Source organism: Ailuropoda melanoleuca, chromosome 4 (genome assembly GCF_002007445.2).
Source record: "Ailuropoda melanoleuca isolate Jingjing chromosome 4, ASM200744v2, whole genome shotgun sequence".
In the NCBI taxonomy this organism is placed as follows: Eukaryota; Metazoa; Chordata; class Mammalia; order Carnivora; family Ursidae; genus Ailuropoda; species Ailuropoda melanoleuca.
This window is the reverse complement of record NC_048221.1, coordinates 108,928,193-108,941,409: the sequence shown is the minus strand read 5'-3', so window position 1 is coordinate 108,941,409 and position 13,217 is coordinate 108,928,193. Positions and strand designations below refer to the sequence as shown.

Below are 13,217 nucleotides of genomic sequence, written 5' to 3'. Positions count from 1 at the left end.
AAAGAAAGAAAGAAAGAAAGAAAGAAAGAAAGAAAGAAAGAAAGAAAGAAAAGATTCCTCTGCTCTCAACTCTGTGTCTTCTGTTGTCTGATGGCATAAGGATGAACAAATTGTGACCTCCTGGCCCTTACTTTCCAGGCAGTAGAAAGAGAAGAAACCAGGAGACAAGTTGCTTTGCTCTATATCATCAGGCAGCAATAAATGCTATGAAGAAGGGTGGAATATGGAATATTTGGAAGGGTGGAAATCAGAGAAAGGAATTTTTAATGCTTGGAATGATATCGTTCTTGTAACAAGAGGGAGATGAAGCGAAAGCCATCATAAATGTAACAGGTTAGCAAAAACAGTGTAAATCTTAATCCTGGTGATGTGTCAGTGAAACTTGATTGCCAAATAATTTTAATTTTAGTTCTAGTTATAGTTAGCTAATTTCCCCCCATTGCTGGGAATGTTTTGGCTTTTACACTTATTTCATATAGCAGCCGACATAAAAATGTTCACATCCTTTGACCCATAATACTGTACTGTGATTCTTTTTTTTTTTTAAGATTTTATTTATTTATTTGAGAGAGGGGGTGAGGGGAGGAGCAGAAAGAGAGGAACAAGCAGACTCCATGCTGAGTGTAGAGCCCAATGCGGGGCTCAATCCCATGACCCTGAGATCAAGAAAATCAAGAGAAATCAAGAGTTGGATGCTTAACCGGCTGAGCCACCTAGGCACCCTTGTACTGTGATTCTTAAACATACTGGACGTAATGCCCTCTTTTTTGTAAAAAATATTTTGTAATACCCCCTTTGCTATCCTGAAATGAAATCATGGATAATATAACTTATCTAGAGATATAATTTCAAGAATTCAAGACAATACTTCAAAAAAACAAAAGGAATTTATAAAAAACAAAACAATATAGAGGACAATTATTGCATCCATACATGGGATTACCATGGTAGCCTCCGGCAGACTGAAGCCCTGAGTTAGGGACCTGTCATAACTGGGAACATCACACCAGCTTGCATGTCACTGGTCTAAAGCAAGTCCTGTGGCCTTCTCTAGTTTTAAGATGCAGGGAGCGTAAGCCTTCATAGGCCCAGATGGGAAGAACCTGAAAGCTTTGGTGTAACTGAGTTACGCTCTGGGCTATCAGTTGGCTATATGGGTTTGAGTATGTGGCTTTGGGCAGGACACTGGATGTGGCACAGTCCTCTGCAGGTTGAGACTGTCCCATGAATTGCATGACTGGCTCTGCCCAGCACTGCCAGTAAAGCTCCCCTAGGCAAATATGCCTTGACATGTTTCCAGCATCCCTCTTATAGGCAGGATGGCCCTTTATAAGGATTTTTGCATCAATTGGGTTCATGAGATTTATTCTCAGGTAATAACCAACAAAAAGGGGTGGGGGGGACAATGAATGCCGTTTTTCTGAATATATTGATATCAAAGTAATTAATGACAGTATAAAATTGGAAACAAGTTAAATATCTAAGTGAATGGGAATGTTTACTTAGCTATGATGGTTCCAAACAAAAATATTACACAGCCATTAAACAGATAACAAGAATCAGAGACAGCAGTGTGAACCAAAAATATCATTTAAGATATACTGTTGATTGAAAGTATATATAACATTTTATGTAATCTCTATAAAAAAAATCAATGTATCTGAAACAAAGAAGAAAATATTCTAAAGTTCGTTTTGTTATGTGATTGAATCAGATATTTATTACTATGTAACGAACCACCCCAAAATGGAGTAACTTAAAACAACACACAGTTGTTAGCTCATGGTTGTGCGGGTCAGCAATTTGGGCTGGGCTCCTGCGTTGTCATTCTTCTGCCGGCCTAGCCTGGGCTCACTCGTACCATGGCGGTCAGCTAGCGGCTTGGCGGGCAGGTTGGTCCAAGGTGGTCTCACTGACATGTCTAGGACTCGCAGCCAACTGTCAGCTGGGCTTCTGTCTGTAGCAGGCTAGACATGGACATCTTTTTTTAAACAAAACCGGAAAAGCGTGTAGCAATTTAGGGCCAAATTGTAACTTTAAAGCTGCCGAGGGAGAAGATTGATGGAGCTCGTTTTATGTATACATTTTAATACTGTTCCCCAAAGGCCTAATCAACCATAGAATATTAGAGGCAGAAAAGAAAACAGACCATCCAATCTCTCTGGTTCAGGAAAGGCAAGTAGGTTTTATTTGAAGTGTCAACTAAAATACTGGGTCCCGGGAATGACATTAGAGGCTGATGTCTCAGGTGGGAGAGAGAGCAGTAAGTAGTGAGCTAGTTAGTCAAGTTAGCGGTAGGGGAGGAATTGACAGTGGTTGGATAAGTACCACACATGTGCCACGGGAAGCAGAGGCCTCCGGAAGGATGGAGTTTATATCTGATTCCTTCCAAGGAGTTTGCTAGAAGCAACTAGACCTTATCTGGCTACAGCATTTCAAGACACTCCAGCACTTTTTTACACTCATTCTTGACAAATGACTGACAAATGATAAACTGTTTGCACAGGTTGTGGTGCGGGAACTGCTGGCTCAATATGCCAAACAGCACAAAGAGAAGCCATTCCTCAGTTGGCTCCGGAACTGGGCTGAGTATGGGAGTGACAAGCTGAGAACCAGGTACGTAATTGCTTAGGCTGTCACCATCCTTGGCCCTAGGTGTCTTATTACTGGGCCTGAGTGCGTGGAGCCTTGTCATGGCGCAACTCACTCTTGTTGAAATTTTAAATATTCCATATATACAAACAGCACACAATATGCGGCGTCCGTGCTCGTGCACCCACTCCCCAGCTGCAGAACCAGAGCGTGGCCAATTCTGTTCTCGTTCTACTCCGGCTCCTTCTTTTTTGTGTGTTCACTCTTCCAAACACTTTTAGAGATTTTAATCCCCAAAACCCCATGAGGTAGGTCAGTATTTCCATTTCACAGGTGAGGAAACTGAGGCACAGAGCTGAAGTAGTTGCCCAAGGTTATGTGCTAATGAGTGACGGAGCTAGGATTTGACCCCAGGTGGTCTGGCTTCAGGATCCGTGCTTTTGCTTGTTTTTATTGATTTTTTCGTATTGTCTGTAAGCTTGATAAGTAAGGGGTAGTGTATGTGGTGTTCTGTAGCTTCCTGTTTTCACTCTATTTTGTTTCTAAGGTTCCTCTAACTTGTGATATGTGTAGGTGCAGAACTGTTCTCTTTGTTTATAACATTTCATTGTGGGTATATGTCCCGACTTACTTACCCATTCTTAATCTCCAGTGTCAGTGGACATTTGCGTTGTGTTTTTGATATTTGGCACAAAGCTCTTATGAAAAATCTTACACGTTTTCTGGGGAATAGGTATAAGAGTTTCTACAGGGCCTTCAAATTTAGTTGCGGTGACTCAGAATAAGAAATAAATTTTACATCAACCACTGACACCCACACATCCATAGAGCCCCCCCTCCACACACACCCAACAGACACCACTGAAGCAAACATATCAGGAAACAATACTGAGCCGATTACTCGTAATGGTCTCTGATCATTTTCAGTTGTTGTTTTTTTGAAAATACTGATCTCAATCCTTTAAACTGATTTTATGACCCGTTAGTGATCTGCAATGTGTTGTTAGAAAAACACTCCTCAGTAGAGTCTATTACCTAGCATGAGACTGCTCTACTTACATGTGGAGCGGGGTATGCCAATGTTCAGCTTCACCGGATGGTAACAAATTATTTTTCAAAGTCATTGTACAAATTTATACCTCCATCAGCAGCATGTGTCCTGTGGAACCATGTCCTCACCAACACGTGGTTTTATCAGTCTTAATTTTGTCAATACCATATATGTATATACATATATGGAAAGAGCTCTCGCTGTGGCTTTAAATTGCATTTTCCTTATTACTGCTAAAGTTGAACATGCTTTCACAAGTTTATCTGCCTCTTATATTTCCTCTCATTTGAAACTTCTCTCCACGTGTTGTGCCAATTTTTCTTTTTCTTTTTCTTTTTTATTCTTACTGATTTTTAGAGTTGTTTTTTTTAAATCCTTTGTTGTTATAGATGTTACACCTACCTTCTACAAGTCTGTGCCTTGTCTTATAATTTCCTTATGGTGCCTTTTAACATAAATTCTTAAATTGCAGTGGAATTTGTCAATCTTTTATTCTCCACACTTGCTGCATCTTGTCTACTTTCAGATCATGAAATATGTATTTCTTAAAGTTTGAGAGTTTCACCTTTCACATTTAATTCTTGAATCTGTTAGAAATTTTTGTCTATAGTGTGAGGAAGGGATCTAATTGCATTTTTTTAAAATCTTCTTTAGGGATTGTTGGTTGTTCTAGCACCATTTACTGAATTGACTGTCCTTTACTAGTGACCTGCAGCGCCCTCTCTGGCACTCACATAAATTCCCATTTCGGGGCTACTTTGTTCCTAGTCCGTTTGTGTATCCTAATCCAACAATACACTGTGGCAATTACACTAGGTTTATAGTTATTATATTATTATATCTAAAATATAACTCAGAGTTGTGTTGGCTCTTCTGGGTCTTTTGCACTTCCATATAAGTTTTGGAATCAGTTTGTTAAGTTTCTAAAAAAAAAAAAAAAGAAAGAAAGAAAGAAAAAAAAAGCCCTGCAGATACAAAAGGAAAATATTCTTTGACTGTGGTTTTATGAAGTATCTAAGGTAGTCAAATTCATAGACACAGGAAGTAGAAAATGGTTACCAGGGGCTGGGAGGAGGAGAGAATGAGGTGTTATTATTTAGTGGGGACAGCATTTCAGTTTGGGAAGATGAAAAATTCTGGACATGGTTGGTGGTGATGGTTGTACAACAATATGAATCTACTTAATGCCGTTGAACTGTACTCTTGAAAATGGTTAAAATGGTAGATTTTATGTTATGTATATTTTACCACAATTTTAAAAAATCTGTTGTAAATTTCTCTGTGTATTAGACCTATAGACTTGCATAAAATTTGACATATATATGTCAAATATATATATATGTGTATATATATATATGTATATATATATGTATGTATAAAACTGATCCTTGTCTCAAAGATTTTAATCTTCTAGGTGTTTTCTAGAAATCTATCATTTTCTCCATACATAGTATATCCTTTGATAGATTTATTTCTAGGTACTTTATGATTTTGTTGTTGTAAAAGGAATACTTTTTAAAAATTATGTTTTTGTTGTTGCCCATTTATTATAAATACAGTTGACTTTTGTATGTAAACCTGACCATAAAAAATGCTTTTTTGTGTCTATAGATTCTTTGAGTCTTTTTTTCCACAATCATATCATCTACAAATGATGATTTTTATTGCTTTCTTTCCCCTTGCTATTCCTTTTATTCTGTTTCATGTAGAAGGTGTTCTTTTGTCTTATTCCTGGTTTTAAGAAGAATTAGCTTAACATTTCACTATTAAGAATGATGTTTGCAAAAAAAAAAAAAAAAGAATGGTGTTTGCTGAAGTTTTTGACAGACACGGTTTACTTCCTAAAGAAGCCCCACTTGTTATTTTACACATATTTTTCTCATTAATAGGTGATGAATTTTACTGAGTTTACTGCAAATGATTTTTTGCATCTATCAAAATGTTATATTTCTTCTTTAGTTTGTTCATGTGATAAATAACCCTTGTAAATCTTTTAACATTAAACGACTCTTGCATGCTTGAGAAGCATTCAGTTTTGCTATGCTGCATTGTCATTTTTCTGTTTTCCTGAGTTTGGCTTGCTAGTGTTGTTTTTAGGATTTTTGTTTACTTATTGGCCTACTGTTTTCCTCTCTTGTAGTTCCCTGATTTGAATTTTTATCAAGTTTTACTGGTTTCATTAAGCTATTTTTGGGAGTAGTTTCTTATTTTGTGGGAGAATTTGTTATCTGAAAACTCTCTGGGCCTGGGGGCATATTTAAACTACTGATTCAATTGCAGCTGACCCTTGAACTTCACGGGTTTGAAGGGCACAGGGCCACTTACCTGTGGACGGTCTTCAATAAGCACAGTGCAATACTATTTTCTCTCCCTTATGATTTTCTTAATAATACGTTCTTTTCTGTAGCTTATGCTACTGTAAGAATACAGTATGTAATACATATAACATACAAAATATGTGTTGACTGTTTTTGTTATTGGTAAAGCTTCCAGTCAACAGTGGGCTATTTGTAGTTGAGTTTGGGGGAAGCCAAAATTTATGTGCAGATTTTTTTTTTTAAAGATTTTATTTATTTATTTGACAGAGATAGAGACAGCCAGCGAGAGAGGGAACACAAGCAGGGGGAGTGGGAGAGGAAGAAGCAGGCTCATAGCAGAAAAGCCTGATGTGGGGCTCGATCCCACAACGCCAGGATCACGCCCTGAGCCGAAGGCAGACGCTTAACCGCTGTGCCACCCAGGCGCCCCATGTGCAGATTTTTGATTGCATGGGAGTCCGGGCACCCTCCCCCCATGTTCGGGAGTCACCTGTAGTTTAATTGTTTTAAGACCATTAGGCTTTCTCTTCTTGTGTTGTTTTTCATAAATAATATTTTTGAGGAATTGATTATTTGGATTTGAATTTACTGGTATAAGGTTTTTCATACTATTCTCTGATCATCTTTTAAACTTCTGCTATATCTGTAATTATGTCCCATTTGTCATTCCTAAGTTTATTTCTTATGCTTTCTTTCTACTTTATTATTGCTTAATTTTACTGGATGTTTGTCTGTTTTTTTGTTTGTTTTTTCAAACAACCAGCTTTCCTCTTTGCTGATCCTCTCTATGGTACCTTTGTTTTCTACTTCATTGATTTATGCTCATAAAGATGTTGTTTCCTTTACTCTATTTTTAAGGAGTTTATTGTGGCTTTTAAAATTCTGTGTATTTTTTAAATTGTTACTTTTATTTGGAGGCAGATTATTGGTCTCTGTAACCAAAATGTGTTGAACTAATTTCCAAGGAAAGTATTAGAAAATATCATCTTACAATCTTGATTAAAAACATGGGAAACACAATAAATAATAGTGTGTGGGACTTTTCTTATCTGTTGGCATAAAGTAAAATTAAGAAATCCGTAGTTGTCCTTTTTTCTTTTTTTCTTTCTTTCTTTCTTTCTTTCTTTCTTTCTTTCTTTCTTTCTTTCTTTCTTTCTTTCTTTCTTTCTTTCTTTTACTACTGCCCAGGTTCCTGTTTATTTAAACTGTAGTCTATTTTTTTTTTTAGAGGCGGGGAGGGGCAGAGGCAGAGGGAGAGAGAGAATCTTAAGCAGGCTCCACACCCAGCACGGAGCTGGACACAGGGCTCAATTTCACAACCCTGGGATCAGGACCAGAGCTCAGATGCTTAACTGACTGAGCCACCCAGGCGCCCCAAACTGTAGTCTATCTGAAAGCTTAAAAACATCAGCTCCCATATTCTAGGACTGTTTCACTTAAGTCTCTGTTAGTTATAATGTCTCAATTTGTCCTCACACACTCTAAGTCAGTACATCTTTTTACTATGTCTATCCCTGAATGAGCATTGTGTAGTACTGTTAGCTTCCCCAATTTATTAGTTTGAAAATTTTCCAACATATAAGGAGTTGAAAGAACAGTACAATTCCCATCAGAATCAGTTCCATCCATTCAGGAAACTTGTTCCCAAACTGGCAGCAAATCATTTGCCCTTTCATTTCTTTTCCAGATAGCAGAGCAGGGCTTGTTTCCATCATTTTGAAAGCAAAACAGACCCTCACCCATATGCAAATCTATATTCCTAGCAAATTTTCCGGGATAGACTTTGAGATGTGCCAAAGGCAGTATTCCAATTGTAAATATTTGGAAAGTTCCAGTCCATTTATTTTTGTCTTGGTTATTAACCTCCAAAACAGTACACATCTCTCTCCCACACATCCAGGTTTTACTGATTCAGTCTGTCTGTGTTTATCTACTTAAGTCCCAAAACCTTGCTCTGATTTTTATGTATATTGAGAAAAAAGCCTTTTCATCTAACATGTTTTCAGTGTACCGGGCACTTCTCTAGGCATTGGTGACACAGCAGTGACTGTGGGTTCTCAGCCCCCATGGAGCTTACAGTCTAGTAGAGCAGTCAGATGGCAGTCAGACTGACCACTCATGAGAGAAGGACCCATGAGCAGGTGGGGGCATGAAGAAAGGTGGGCTGAGAACTCCCTGGTGCCCCGAAATGCCTCCAAGTAGGCTGTCATTTGTATGCATACCCAGAAGCTACCGCTTTGTGTGGACAATGGAAGGAATGCGGGATGGTACTGAGAAGTCTTCATGAGACTAGGGGAGGGAGGCAGGGCTTGGTCCCGAGAGGGGCTGTGCCTGGTTCTGCAAACAGATCCATCTTGTCCTTTCTTGTCCTGATGAGTGCTGCTCTCCCCCTCAACCATGGGGCTGCCACTGGAGCTCTGGATTCTCTCATCACCCCACGGATCCTTAGGAGACTGTGGGAGTTGAGGAAAGTGAAGATTCTGCGTTATATTTGAATGTTTTGCCGTAACTATATTATGAACATTTCCAAGTATTAAGCAAAGTTTATTTTTTTATTTTTATTTTTTTAATAATATTTTTAATTATGTTATTTTAGTCACCATACAGTACATCCCTAGTTTTTGATGTAAAGTTCCATGATTCATTACTTGTGTATAACACCCAGTGCACCAAGCAATATGTGCCCTCCTTAATACCCATCACCAGCCTATCCCATTCCCCCAACATCCTCCCCTCTGAAGTCCTCAGTTTGTTTCCCAAGCAAAATTTAAAGAATTTTAGTGAACATTTATACACCTACCATCTAGATCCTACTATTAACCTGTTACTGTGCTTGTTACACTGCATATGTATTCATGCATCAATTCCTCAACCCACCCATCAATTCATCTTTTCTTTTTCTGATGCATTTCAAAGTACACAGCAGACATCAGCATACTTCTGAATAATTCAGCATGAACATCATTAACTAGAGTTCAAAATTTGGTTATAGGTTTTTTTTCTTCTCATGTAGAATTTACATACAATGAAATGCACAACTCTTAAGTGTTCATTCACTGAATTTTGACAAATGCATACACCTGTATAACAAAACTCTTGTTAAGTTGTAGGTCATCAGCATCATGCCAGAAAGTGGAGTTCTCTTATGTCCCTTTTCAGTCAGTTCCTGTGACCACCACCCCAGATGCAGTCACTAATCTGATACTTTTCTACCACAGATTAGTGTTTCCTGTTTAAGAACTTCATATAAGTGGAACCACACAGTACATACTGTTTTGTAGCTGGCTTATTAATAGGGCATAACGCTTTCTGAGATTCTTTCGTGCTGTCCTGTGTATTAGCGTGTTCTTTGTTATTGCTGAATAGTCGCCTGTTTTATGGATATACTGGGATTTGCTTTCCATTTTCTTATGGATGGAGAGACACTTGTAATGTTTTCAATTTTCCACTCTTCTGAGTAGATCTACTGTGACTATTCATATACAAGCCTTTTTGTGAATATATGTTTTTATTTCTCGAAGGTGAGTAGCTGGAGTAGAATTGTTGGGTCATAGGGTATGTGTTTGTTTAGTTTTATGAGAAACTATGAGAACTTTTTCCAAAGTGGTTTTGCCATTCTACACCTCATCAACAAGTATCAGAGTTCTGGTGGCTCTGTCTCCTTGTCAACATTTGATGATGTCAAGTATAACTGTGGTTTTCATTTGCGGTTTCCTTGATGACTAAAGATGTGCATTTGAATTTAATTTAAATTTAGAGTCATTTTGACCTTCTTGTAAAATACAAGAAGGTTGCCTTTAGCAATATTCCTAATTTTAAGAGAGTCTGCACAGTCTTCTGTGCTGGGTGAGTTCCTAAAGCTGTGTGATGTGGCATGGTTGGCATGTGACTCATGATAGCATGGGTGGATGAGGTCCACTTCATGTAGCACACGAAGTTCACAACCTCAGGTGGACAGTATTCCACAGTAAATATTCCAAAAAAGATAGTTTCTAATAACAAAGTCCACAGTCTCCAGGCTTCCCAGTAACAGTATCTGGAATGACTGAAACATACTTTTCAATAAAATATGATGGTTCTTTACACATTTTGTTAAATAGACTAGGACAGAACCTCAACCTTCTAAAGACCAGATTCAGAATAACTACTGATATAATTTAAATTTCCTGGTACTTGGCATGTAAATGACCTCTGGAGGGCAATCATTAATTCAGTGCTTGGCATTCTTAAAAGCATGGTATCAATTGTTTCTCTTGTGGCATCTGATTGAACAACAACCGCTACTCGTGGGTTTAATTTTACTTAATGAGGATCTAAGTTATTTGGGTCTTGTGATAACTTACTTCCCAAGGATACTGGGTGAGGGGAGGGCAAATGGGGTGGCTAAGCTATGGGAAGCCCTAAGTGTGAATTAACCCCTTTACTGTCTATCTAAAGGGAAGTTTCATGGAGGGAGGGGAAGCGTGCAAACAGCACAAAAGACAGAGCCACATATTGAAAAGCCCATAGGGCTTTATGGGAGACTCTGGTGTTTTGAGTCTCTTTGTCCCTAAGTCTCTTAACTCCCCTGTGCCTCAGTTTCCTTATTGCCAGATGGGGAAGATGGAAATTACTACCTGCTGAAGATGGAAATTACTATCTCTGCAGAACACTTTACCCTGCGACCTCTCACTGCCCTCTGGGGCTCCTTTTTCCTTAAATACAGACGTCCGCTCAGACAAAACCTAATCCTGAGCGTGTTATGCCCACGTGACCTTGAGCAGGTTGCTGAAACTTGCTGAGCCCCAGTTTCCCAAAGTATACATTGAATAATTATGGTATCTTCATAAGAGAATTACTCAGATTGTTGAATAATGCACAGCAGCAATAAGCACAGGTCCTGATGCATTATGCATATAAGAAATATTATTCATTGACAAATACTTTGTGATGGATGTATTTGGTTATTAATATTCATTTATAATCATTATTATAACAAATACCAAACAAGGGTTGAGAAAATTATTATAAACCCAATGGATGGAAATTATATAGCTCTTAATGAAGGAAGATTATATATACTATTGAATAATTACCTGTAATACAACAGGAAGTGAAAAAAGCAGGAAACCAAATTATTTTTATACCACAAGGCAACCACATAGGATCAACTCAAGCCAAGCATTCATCAGAAAAATCCTGAAAGAAGCATGAATATAGCGAGTGAGAGATGTGAGGGGCTGAATTATACTTACACTGCTTTTCTATTGGAAAAAAATTCTTCTTGAGAGAACAGACCCTGTCTGTTTTTTTTCACATGGAATCTGTTGGTGAGGACAAAATAATAATAATGGTCACTGTGTTTTTCCTTCAGCTTCCTGGCATTTAACGTGGACACAGTCGATAATCTTGCCTTTCTGTTGAAAGCAGTGAATTTTCGTGAAAGGGTTCTTCAGCGGAGTTTGGTGGCCAGAATTTATTATAAGGTAAAGATACATTGTGTTTTTTTCTTTTTGACATGTGTTTAAGGCATATTCTTGCTGGTGAACGATCTTCTAAATGTAGTAGAGGATGAATCAGGCTAATTACAAGTTTCTGGAAATGGCTAGAGTTCCTACATGGCATTTGTATGACGGGACAGCCCTGCTTGCTCTGTAAGCCCTGATGCTACTGTTTAACCCTTCGTGTTGTCTTTTAGAATTCTGCCTGTAAGCCATCATGGGGCTGCCATGGGAGTTGATGAGTGGAGTAATTTTTAGCCCTTATTGAAACTGAAAAATCATTGTCCACATGTATAATGAATACATTATTCTCTGGGGGAAAAAGGTACATCAGGCATATATAAAAAATAACCATTGAATTAGCCTGAGATGCGCTCTCTTTCCTATTCAAACACCCATGACACCCTGCAAAAACATAAAACCTTAGATTAGCACTGATAGAAATCTAGAGAGAAATCTACCAAGTGCCAGTGGGGCTGGTCTGGAGAGACATCCCCCACCTCAGCAACGTGTTTCATCGTCTAATCCCAGCATGAATAGACAAAAAGACTCTGAGAGAAGGTTTTACTTATCCCACTCTCTGTCCAGGCTCAGGGGCTCAGGGCTATTGTAACCTGAAAGCACACCACTGCTGCCCTTCGGCATGGGAATTAGGTCCCAAGAGGGCCAGAATTGGGCCCCATTCAACTCCCCTTCTTTAATTCATCTCTTTTATATTGATTCTAAGATCACACCTCCTAGTACAACCACCGAGTGAGTAGAAGGGAAGAGGATGAATAGCACATGAGGATGGGTATTCTCTTAGGAAATGCTCTGGAGGCAGAAGAGCCCTGGGAGCAGAAAGTGGTCAAGATCCACTCTGGTGGGACAGAGCCAGACTGATGGGTACCTGGAAGCTGGGTCAGGGTTGTATCTATCAGTCCATCCTCCAGGTATCGGTATGAGGTGAGGCCCTTCCAGACACTGGGGGTACATCCGAGTGGGGTTAGTCACTCTGAGCTGCTTGCCCTTGTCGAACATGGAGCCAGTCAAAATAGGGGAAGGATGTAATCACAGGCAAAAATGCTAGAGATGCACTAGCGAGCAGAATTAACAATGAATAACATATAGTCTATGAACTAGCTTTCCAAGGCTGTGGAAGAAAAGGATAAGGATGAAATGGCAAGAGATGATGATAGACACAGAGTGAAAATAATAGAAGTCCAACCTGTGTATAACAAATATTCCTAAAAATGCTGAAACAAGGGGAGCAGAAATAATAATCATAGACATAATAGAAAAATATTTTTCCTTAGTGTAAAAAAAAATCAAAATGTTGTTAGAAAAAAATATCCATACTTGGATATAGCCTGCAAATCTAGCATAAAGAGATTATCGTATGAGCACCCAGACAGAAAATAATAGTTTACCAATAAAGGGGAAAAAATAAGGCTAGCTTCAGTCTTCATTCACCAACTTCAAATGGAGTAATGTCTCCTTCTCTAAAGAGGAAACTTCATGATCTAAGCACACTATTCTAAGCCAAATTGAATTTATGAGTATAGGTGGTGAAATGATATTTTCAGATACCTAAGAATCAGGAACAATTTTCCTCATTTGGCCTTTCTTAAAAATTATTCAAAATTTAAAAATATAAGACATTTAAAAATCAAAATTATTAACTCAAACATAAGGAAGTCAAGGTATAAAAGGATTTGTGGTCCCCCTAAATCCAACCAGTAAATATGTATTTTCAAAAAATGGTTACAAGATCCAGGGACACCTGGCTCAATGGGT

General features: G+C 38.4%; 1 protein-coding gene across 9 annotated transcripts in view; it reads left to right on the top strand.

Moving 5' to 3' along the window:
* ACOXL (acyl-CoA oxidase like) overlaps nucleotides 1–13,217 on the top strand; it is a 354,068-nt gene that overhangs the window by 242,336 nt on the left and 98,515 nt on the right. For all 9 annotated transcript variants that reach the window (XM_034659541.1, XM_034659540.1, XM_034659539.1 and 6 more), the window contains exons 15-16: nucleotides 2,507–2,616; nucleotides 11,315–11,426. In XM_034659541.1, the coding sequence (XP_034515432.1) occupies nucleotides 2,507–2,616; nucleotides 11,315–11,426 (222 nt within the window). The remainder of the gene's footprint in view (nucleotides 1–2,506; nucleotides 2,617–11,314; nucleotides 11,427–13,217) is intronic.